Source organism: Octopus bimaculoides, chromosome 15, assembly GCF_001194135.2.
Source record: "Octopus bimaculoides isolate UCB-OBI-ISO-001 chromosome 15, ASM119413v2, whole genome shotgun sequence".
In the NCBI taxonomy this organism is placed as follows: Eukaryota; Metazoa; Mollusca; class Cephalopoda; order Octopoda; family Octopodidae; genus Octopus; species Octopus bimaculoides.
Window position 1 is genome coordinate 29,762,566 of NC_068995.1, and position 10,955 is coordinate 29,773,520.

Sequence of the window (10,955 nt, forward strand, 5' to 3'; positions counted from 1 at the left end):
ATATATATATATATATATAATACAGAATGGGACAAGAACGCAAAACATCAAGACAGTTAGGTGATACAAGAAAGGGACAAAACATCCAGATAGACTATACAAAAAAAACACGGACAAGTCATTCAGATTATCTTTGCTGCAATTTCAGCTGGTTATTCTCGATATTGCTCCAATCTGGTCAGCCCCAAGGAAAAACTAAGCAAAGAGCATTAGATCCCTTGGAAGAAAGCAGCGAATGTATACAAAAACAAGGACGGGAAAAAAACGAACAATGTTACACAAATACAGTAGGAATAATAACAGGACAAAACAACAGATGTCTTTCGACTAAGGACGAATAAAATTAAGCTGGCATGTATGGAAATAATGCCTTACAACCGGGATACAAGATTTCACAGGCACAGGGAGGAATAACGATGTTGCACACTCAACAGCCACCCAAGAAAGAAAGGTCAAGCTTGGCCGAACACCAGTCACTTGGGAAGAGAGAGAGAGAGGTAGAGGCAGAAGGACAAAGGAATTAAGGAGAGGCGAGAAAAAGTGACAGGGACACAGTGAAGTGAAAAGTGGAGGGAGCAGAGAAGGCAAAGAAATGTGCACGAGGGGGAACAAAAGAACGAACAGTGGAATGAACGAATAAGGGTGAAGGGGCTGATAGACAGAAATAGAGTCATTATACTTACACATACATACATGCAAACACATGAACATAGACATACACATTTAAATATAAAACATAAAGCCTATATTCTGGAAAATAGGATTTTGAATATTTTTCTCTTAGATTCTTAGCAGCAGTTTTGAGACTGAGTGAATAAATTTGGTAGATGGAAACTGAATGAAGTTTATCATATGTGTATGTCTCCTTGTCTTCACATGGCATGATAGTTGTGTGTGTATGTGAGTGTGTATTAAATTATATTAAATATTATATTAAAGTCTTTTCTTTCAAAATTAATTGCTATATCATATCTGTTTATGTGTGTATGTGTGAAATTTAATATATTCAGACACCTTTCATTTTATGATCCACCTGAATTCAACAAAGGTCAACGTCTGCCAGAAACTTGGTAGTGAAATGAAACTGGAAGAATTGTTTTCTCTGGAAGTAAGTCTGTTCCAGAACACAGAAGGAAATCCATAAGAGAACTCATGATCACACACATGCTCATATGCATGCTCTTTGTGTGTGTGTGTGTGTGTGTGTGTGTGTGTGTGTGTGTGTGTGTGTGTGTGTAAGGGCAATAAAATGAATTTTCAGACTGCCTGATTAATTCCACCATCATCATCACTTGACATACATGTTCCATACTGGTATGGCCTGGATGGTTTGAGAGGATCTGATAAGTCCTAAGACTGCATTGTATTCCAGTATCTGCTGTGGCATAGTTTCTACAGCTGGATACCCTTCCTAATGCCAACAAGCTTTGCAGCATGTACTGAGTGGGTGCATGTTTTCATAGCACCAGTACTAATGGGGTTGTCATCCAGCCTGCAAGACCAAGATCCTCCTTTGACAGAGTGGGAGAAAGAGGCACCTTTATGCTATGTGATGAGGGGTTAAAGTGAGTGAGAAAAGCCAGAACAGAACAAATTGGAAATGTTTATAAGTTCAAATGATTTATTTGTAAATTGTTTCATTTTTCCTCAAATACATTTGGCTGTCACTCACTTCTTTTCTATCATTTCAGTCTCTCTTCACCAGTGTGACCTAGAAACATTATAAATTATTATTATATGTGATTTGTTCATTTACAGCACTTGCCATTCATTTTTTATGGAGTAATAATGTTGCTCACATGGACCTAAAACCACAGAACATACTCTTAACTTCCTCAGAGAACCCAATACTAAAGATTGCAGGTAAATCTTCTTTCTTACAACCACCACTACTTGCAGTGTAAAACATTACAATCTCTAACAAAGTTGGGGATTTGTCAGTCAATGCCTGGTAAAACTGAATCTGTAAATTGGTTTTATGTCCATGCCAACATAGTCTTGAGAAAAACAGGTTTGCTCTGCATATTTTGCCTTCCATATACCTAGAGCTTCTCAGTCAATAACTCTTCCTTAAAATCACTCTGTTTACACTAATATCTTACATTCTTCTCATCTTGTGTAATTTATGTATTTAAGTAGCACATAAAATGCACCTAAATTCAGCTAACTGTTGAGGACAGACATCCAGTCTTCAAGAAATGTTGCCTACAATAAACAGTGAAGATTTATGTTTTCATCCACTTAATGCTATGAAAAATCTGGTCTGCTCACAACAGATGTAAGAGTTGATGGAGATGTAATTAGCATGATAACTACTGGAGTTGTTAGGAAAATAATTTTATGCATGTGACTATATTCTCTCTTAAATATTTTTGTCATCTTACAATAATTATAAGATGGAAATAGCAAAATACAAGATAAATGCTAAACAGTATTTAATTTGATTCCCTCCATTATGAGGTGAAATACTGCAGAGGCTACTTAGGCTCAAGAATCAAGTAAAATAAGTACCAGGTAAATATTAGGTTTACTTCTCCAGATAGATATGTAGTCTCAAACCAATCTAAGAAGTTATCATTTAAGATATATCATAATTTCTTTTTCAGATTTTGGATTTGCTAAACATATATTAGAAGGTACTGAAATGCATTCTATGAGAGGTTCTTTATTATATATGGCACCAGAAATCCTCTGCAAGCGGAAATATGACAGTCGAGTGGACCTGTGGTCTATAGGCGTCATTTTTTATGGTAAATAATAATTGAAGTATTATTTATGTTTCATTTGTGTATTTTCAACTATCTTATTTGTTTTTTTATTAATGTGTTTTTAAATGTTAGTTTTTGATTGAAAATTCTCATTGATAAAATTGGTAGACCACCAAGTTGAGGGTGTACCAAGCAGTTGTATTGCATTATTTAGCCATTTCTCTCTTACACATGCTTTCTCCAATTTTAATTATTATTAAGGCTTACTTTATCAAGGGCTATTATTTTTCCTTAAAAAAGGAAGAGTTATTTCCCTTATATGAAAAAAACCAAAACAAAAAGGTTAATTGTAAGTTGATGCAAGGGACATTTTTTGTAGTGATTATTATTGTATTATCTCTATATTGTAAGTTTTAAAGCTTCGACTAACTGATACTATCTACGTTATTAGTTGATAAAAACTCCTTGTAAAATCGAAAATTGACTATCAAATGAAATCGGCCAATCGATTTCTTTGGAAAATTATCATTTTATCCGTCGTTGACGACAATGACCAAGGACATCACGTGGGAGAAGATGGGACACAGTGTGCTTGGTTGTAGCCGTTCATTCCGATGCGGGCTCAGAAGACTCTACCGCAGGTCAGGCACTGGTGATCTGTTGGGACCACCAGGTGAGGAGTTGGCTCTGGACTTACACAGTTTGCATTTTCTTTATGCCCCTGCAATCCTGCTCTGTTTGTGGCACATCTATTGGTGCCACTTTGCCAGGTAGGATGGTCTTGTGCTTGTGTTTTCGAGGTGTCAGGGTTGACCTCAAAGCTCTGGAGTGAAGCTTTGAGTGTATCCATAAAGCACTTTTTCTGTTCACCTTCCACCAGTTCATTGTAAAACAGTCTGTTGGGAAGGCATTTGAACAAGGTTGTCTACCCACCTGACCTACACTCACCTCAGCTTGGTAGATCAGCTGGAGAGAGGACCTCCGTGTCTTGTCTGGTGATTTTCAACATCTTTCTCAGGCAGTTCATGTGGAAGTGGTTTAACTTTTTGGCATGATGTTCGTAAACAATCCAAATCTCATAGGCACACAATGGTGTAAGCAGTACAGCTCCTTGGTACATCTTCAACTTGATGGCCAGCCTAATGCCTTTTTTCTCCCAAACTGATTCATGTAGTCACCCAAATTCTGAGCTTCCCTTAGCAATTCATGTGTCAACTTCATCGTCAATGTTCATAGATCTGGAAAGTATGCTGCCAAGGTATGTAAACTTACCAAAAACTTCAGGATTTCCCCTTCGACTGTGATAGTTGGTTCCACATGCGATGTCTGCAGGACACTTAGTACATGACCTCTGTCTTCTGAGTACTGATTGTGAGGCCAAAGTTGTTACAGGAAGTAGAAAAGCATTTCACACTCTGCCACATCTGGGCCTCTATGGCAGTGTTGAGTGCACAGTTGTTATGTCTACATGTTGAAGAGTCTGCTATCAGTCCTGAATCTGATCTTGGTGCTGGCTTCATTGTTGTTGCAGAAGGCATCTGACAGCATGCTGAAACATCATGCTGAACTGCATAGGTGTGAGTACAGCTTGATTCTGTTAGTAATTGGATATGCATTGAAAGAATCTCCACTGTCCAGTACTCAGGTGAGCATGCCATCATGAAACTGTTGAACCATACTGATGAATTTTTCCAGGCAGCTGAAGTTTCCATGTTCTTCCAAAGCCCCTCAGGACTGATGGTGTCAAAGGTCTTGGGTAGATCTATGAACATCGTGTATAGGTCCCTGTTCTGCTCCTGACACTTCTCCTGAAGTTCACATGTGGCAAAGATTATGTTAACTGTTCCATGGCCTCCTTGAAGCTACATTGACTCTCTGGCAGATGCCTACTTTCCATGTCTTGAGTGAAGTGGTTAAGGGGAACTCTTATGAGTATCTTGCCAGTGATGACAAGCAGAGAAATTCCTTGGTGGTTGTCACAAGACTGTTTTCCTTCCTCTTGTAGAGATGGACAAAAGAAGCATCTTGAGCTCCAGAGGAACAACTTCCTGTTGCCACATTGTCTGCAAGAAATTGATGAGTTTTTGTGCCAAGACTGGTTCTCCTGCCTTGTATGTTTTGGCTGGGATGGAGTCAGAGCATGGTGCCTTGCTATTTGAGAGAAACTTTATTGCTTTCTGGGCCTCTGCTTCTGTCACAAACTTTGCCAGAGAAGTGTTGGAAAATAGGAACAATCCAGATGGGCCAGGTGGTTGCTGTTTAGTCCCATGTTAACCCTGATTGAGCAGATGTGGTCATCCTGTTTTCATAGAAATACATTATCTAATGTGTCCTTCCTTTCTTTTAAAACCATAAATTGTGATTTGAAGGAGTTTCAGCTGTTATTTCTTGCAGGACCTATGACTATTGCAAAGACTTCCTTATTTGGAAGAATCAAACAAGACACTTGGCAGTATTTAGTTATGTTTTATATTCCAGTCCTGTTAGGATTGACTTTGCCTATCATCTTTTCAAGGTTCATTAAGTTAACAACATACTTCCCCCAGAATTTATGGCTTTGTTACTAAGCTAGAAATCCTTAGTAGTTTAATATAGAATAATGTTTTAATATAATATATTAATGTACAATAATTCTGTTTAGTAATAGATTGATTTTTATTTTTAGAGTGCCTTTTTGGCCAAGCACCATTTGCATCGAGAAGTTTTACAGAACTGGAAGAAAAAATCACTGGTAGCTGGCCTATTGCGGTAAAGAAAAAGCTTTACTCTGTTTTTATCATTTTTATCATTATTTTCTTCATCTGCATTATCATATTCCTTTCCTTTAATAATAAATCACACAATTATGAGAATAATTCCTTTTTTTATTACAAAATCCTTGCTTTAATATTAAGTAGCAGTACCTGAGAAATTCCACAGCCTATTTTGTGATTTTCCAATGTCATTTGTACAAATTATTCTTGCCTATCATTATCATTCATATTTTGCTTTCTTTCTTGATTAACAATTCTCATCCTTTCCCTATTGATTTCAGCTTCATCATTCATCATCTTTTAGCGCCATTACTTGAATTGATTTTATTCCTTTCCACCTGAGTTAAATTTTCTCATCATTTCTGATTCTGCTGTCTTTGTTCATCATATATCATCATCAACATTTAATGTCTGTTTCCATGCTGAATGAGTTGGACAACTTGACAGGCAATGACAAAGCTAGGGGCTGCACCAGGTTCCATAGTCTATTTTGACTTGGTTTCTATAGTTGGATGCCCTTCCTAATGCCAACCACTTTACAAAGTATACTGGGTGCTTTTTACATGGCACCATCATCAGTACTTTTTACATGGCACCAGCATGCATATGTATGCTTTTTACATGGCACTTTGGTTTTAGGATTGTTGTGGTAGGTAGGTCATCTTAAATACAGCAATGCACTACATATCACAGTCCTCTGTCATCCCTTTCATAAGGTTCAGCATTTTGGGATTGGCCTTCAATACTTCATCCCATGTCTTCCTAGGTCACCCTCTTCCACAACTTCCCTCCACCTTAAGTGATCGGCACTTCTTTATGCAACTCTCCTCATCCATCTGAATCACATGACCAAACCAGTGCCATCTCCTCTCTTGCACACTGCATATAATTCCTCTTATACTCAACTTCCTTCTCAGTACACCACTAGTTCTTACTTCTTCTCTTTGCCTGTTTCTCCTGTACCTCTTTTGATTCAATTTGTACTGATGCAGTCTATGGTCATTGTTCAACATAACAAATCAAACTTTATTTTGGTGATAAAATAGTTGGTAATACTTGTATCCTTAAATGTGACTTCATTACTTCTGCCCATATCTTCTACATCAGATACATCCTAGTTTTAGGACATAGTGTGCACACACCACATATGCACATAATGTGTCCCATTTAAATGGGTGTTGAAAAGTAGAAAACACCATGAATAAATCACTGCTTGCATGACAGTGACATAATTATCACATGATGATAGTAACATGCACACACACATATCTATACAACAGGCCTCTTTCAGTTTCCATTGACCAAATCCTCTCATAAGGCTTTGGTTGGTCTGGGGCTACAGCAGAATACTCACTCAAGGTGCTATGCCATTGGACTGAATCAAAACCATATGATTGGGAAGCAAACCTCTTATTGCACAGTTAGATCTGCACCTAAAACAATTGATGAAAGTATGGTACATGTTTCCGAGTCATACTGGATTCTAGGAGTTAGCTACAGTTTAGTTTGTGTGTGAGCCCCCCCCCCCCACACACACACACGCACACGTGCGCATGCGCGTGACATGTATCAGGGATTTGATTCTCTGATTTGTCTTTGCATCATATTTAAGATGATGCTTGAGTGGTAGTTTATAGACTCAGGTTGATTATCTTTCTTGGGCACAGATCACATTACGGTATGTATTCATGGAGGAAAACAATAAAACTTTGGTAGGGACAGGAGTTAACTCTGAAGTGCACTGTTTAAGCGAAGTGCAAGGAACAGTTATATGACACAGTGTGTCAGTGTACTGTGTTGGAATGAAGTTACCAACTCTCACATCAGTACTCTACCAGAACTTATTTTATTGACATTCAAGCGAAGGAAAGTAAAATTGACTTCTAAGATGTGAACTCAACTTAGTTGGATGTCATAATGCTTCACAATAAGCAAATGTCCAAATATATCAAACCTATCCTAGACATGGCTGTATGGTAAAAAGCTTACTTCCCAACCAGATGGTTCCAGGTTCAGTCCCACTGTGTTGCACCTTGGACAAGTATCTTCTACTAAAGCCTGAGGCCAATCAAAGCTTTGTGAGTGGATTTAGTTGATGGAAACTAAAAGAAGCCTTTTCTGTGTGTGTGTGTGTGTGTGTGTGTGTGTGTGTGTGTGTGTGTGTGTGTGTGTGTCACTACTGCTTGACAATTGGTGTTGGTGTGTTTATGTCCCTGTAACTTAACAGTTCAGCAAAAGAAACAATAAGAGAACGAATAAAATGACAATGAAAGTGATTGCCTTTCATGAATAAAACAATAAAAATAACTTATAGATGGAAAACCCAGAAATTAAGGCTGATTATCTATTACAGACGTGTTTTTATAGTAATACCATATCTCTTGTAAATCTAATGTGTTTCTGTTGTTGTATTCTTCATCAAATCATTAAAAAACATATTTATTCTCCATTGTGTGTCTTTGCAGCTTCCATATGGAGTTGAAGTTTCAGACAATTGTCGTGATTTACTCCTCTCCTTGTTAAAAAGGGACCCAGAGAAACGGATCAAATTCACTGAGTTTTTCTGCCATCCATTTATTGATCTGGTTCATGCGCCATCTTCAGAATCTTTGGAAAAAGCTGTGAGTTTCTTTTCCCTTCCTTCTTTAACTTTTCTGTTGTTCAAATTTATTAGTTTAGCGTCAATAATTTTAGCTATTTGGATCACCTTTGAAAATTGAAAGCTGGATCATTTTTCTATCTTTTTTAACTAAACTAAAATAATCTATTGTGTCATAATTACAGAGGCTGGTTGAAGTTTATTGAGAGGCACACAACCTGTCCAACCTATTGCTAGAACCCATGACTAATTCCATTTCTAGCTCACACTTCTATATGCATTTGTCCACTCCTGCTGCTCAAGGCCAAAGAGGCCCATGCTGGTTCTACTTCTGCCCACTTCCTCACTCACTCTTCCTCTTCCAGTAGGGTCCTTCAGCCATTGATGTCACTGACCCTTTCCTTCCAGTTCACCTCATCTCCACATGCCACTCCTGATCTCAAAGATCACCTCCTCACTTCACTCTATGTTGAAATCTGCCATCCAGCAGATGTCTCACTCACTGTGATCTCTGCAAGGATGGAGTGCCACTCACTTCCTCTCCTCCATTTTCATTGTCTAACAAAGTGACAATTCTGTGAACATCCAAGACATGATGTGACATTCCATCCACAGAAACATTATTTTTCAAATTAACAGCTGTCATTGTCCCTCTGTTCCACTGTGATGTGCAGCATGTCTTCAGAGGCTTGACCCAGACTTCATCACCTATCTGCATGAAGGTAGGCTCTCTCTCTTCCACAACATGTTGTGATGCTGTACACAGCTGTCGCCATTCATACCTGAATATTGCTCTGTGTGGCATGGACTCATCAGCCTGTCCTGATTGGGATGATATATTGTGCGAAAATACCACTCCCAGTGGTGAAATGCATCCTTTCTCCATCACGGCCTTGACTGTGCGATGGTGTCTTTCTACAATCCCATTTCCACTCGGCCAGTATGCCACTCTGACACATTGGGTAATGTAGAGCTTGGCATATTTCTAAAAATGATGGAGTAGTTATATCTAGAATGCTTTTGATCATAGATCAATTCAACCAAGGTTGATTTGGGGGCTAAAAATCTGACACACATTTTATCAATTACCAGAAGAATGAATGATACTGTTAAACTCCATGGAGCCAGTACTAAAAGCTCAGAAGGCTACAGCTAGATATTGTAAAGCATTTTTATTGTTGTTTTCTACTGATTGTATTTACTTCTAAAAGGTAATGTTATTTACTGATACCATTTGTCACTTTGTCTGCTTATAATATATTTCATTCTATAAAAAGCATTTTTTGATAGTTGATTGTCGGAAAGTATTTCTAATCAGATATTAGTTTTGGCTTGTAGCAAGACCCCAGCTGAGATTTGAACCATAACTCTCAAATTTTCCCAGTCCTTAACCATGGACTAATATATTTCCATAAAAGTTAAAAGTATTGCCATAAAAGGTATTAATGCTGACATGAATATGTTTTAACCAATCAGCACTGGCTGACTTGTTATGGCTGAGGTGATAAAACTCTAAACCTAACCAGAGAGCCACTGAAACAATTTAGAGCAGTGTTTCACAACCATTTTTATCTATGGACCCCTCTGATTCCTATTTTGCTTGGATGGATCCTACCAGCCATTCAATGTCTAAAAAAATCATATATCTTTATATTTAAATATTATTAGGGAATTGTATAAAAAACAGTTAGAATACCTTGTGTATTGTAGAAATGTAACCAGTTTATTGTTTTAACAGCAAAAATCTTTTATGGACCCCCAAGGGTCATATACATGCAACCTTTTTAACTTGTAATCAGCCTATTAAAACTATATAACTAACCATCACACTAAAGGATTTTTGACACTGAGTTCTCCTCTAGGCATCAAAAAATGTGCATCAGTTTCAGCTGGACTTAATTTCAAAAGTCTAAGTTTACAACGGCTTGCTGCTTTATTTCTTGTTTGGCATGATACATACAATTCATTTGTTTCCTTGAATCCTAACTTCTTTCTTGGTGGACTAATATAAGAATAATTCAATGCAAAGGTGAAATATATCAGACATGGTATATGATTTGACTCAAAATGAACCAACACCTTATTCATTAATACACTATATTTGTTAAGAAACAGAAAGTGTATTCCTACATCTTATGAGCAATCCCTGGACTCTGTATGAATATATTTTATATTAAAAATATTGAGTCATTCTTTACACATTATATCTAACAAGGTTGATGCAGCTAGAATCAGAACCTTGAACGAGGTCAGAATTCAATGCAAGCAACTATATTTGTTTCCACCATCTATAAGTTAAACAAACTAATATGCTATCCACTTAGCCTTAAATGAACATGTTATAAATGTCATTTCTATGGTCATACTTTAAATTTAGTCGTATTTATTTATTTTACTTTTTATTGTAGACTAAATGTATTAGCACTGCTGTGACCGAAGATAAAGCTGGTAATATTCCCACAGCTTTGGAACATTACAGTGATGCACTGGAACATTTCGTGGCAGCAGTACACTGTAAGTTTTTAAGATATTGTTATTTTAAAAAAAACAGTAAGCACTTTCTGATGAGAGTTTCTACTGGGCTAGAACTGCCATATTAGGGATGGGCTATATTTTAACTTCATAGGCTACATTGGGACTTTTGGAAAATTTCGTGAGCCATGCTGAACTTATATAGCCTATTTAGTTGGGCGCAGGAGTGGCTGTGTGGTAAGTAGCTTGCTTACCAACCACATGGTTTCGGGTTCAGTCCCACTGCGTGGCACCTTGGGCAAGTGTCTTCTACTATAGCCTTGGGCTTGTGAGTGGATTTGGTTGATGGAAACTGAAAGAAGCCCATCATATATATATATATATATATATATAATATATATATGTGTGTGTGTGTGTGTGTGT

At 37.5% G+C, this 10,955-nt stretch overlaps 1 protein-coding gene across 10 annotated transcripts in view; it reads left to right on the forward strand.

Annotated features, from left to right (window-relative positions):
* Positions 1–10,955, forward strand: part of LOC106869961 (serine/threonine-protein kinase ULK3) — a 195,009-nt gene that overhangs the window by 41,415 nt on the left and 142,639 nt on the right. For all 10 annotated transcript variants that reach the window (XR_001409483.2, XR_008265613.1, XM_014916122.2 and 7 more), the window contains 5 exons: positions 1,759–1,863; positions 2,607–2,750; positions 5,374–5,456; positions 7,927–8,082; positions 10,469–10,574. Coding sequence is in view for 8 of the 10 variants with exons in the window: in XM_014916122.2 (XP_014771608.1) it covers positions 1,759–1,863; positions 2,607–2,750; positions 5,374–5,456; positions 7,927–8,082; positions 10,469–10,574 (594 nt within the window). In the remaining 2 variants the exon portion in view is untranslated. The remainder of the gene's footprint in view (positions 1–1,758; positions 1,864–2,606; positions 2,751–5,373; positions 5,457–7,926; positions 8,083–10,468; positions 10,575–10,955) is intronic.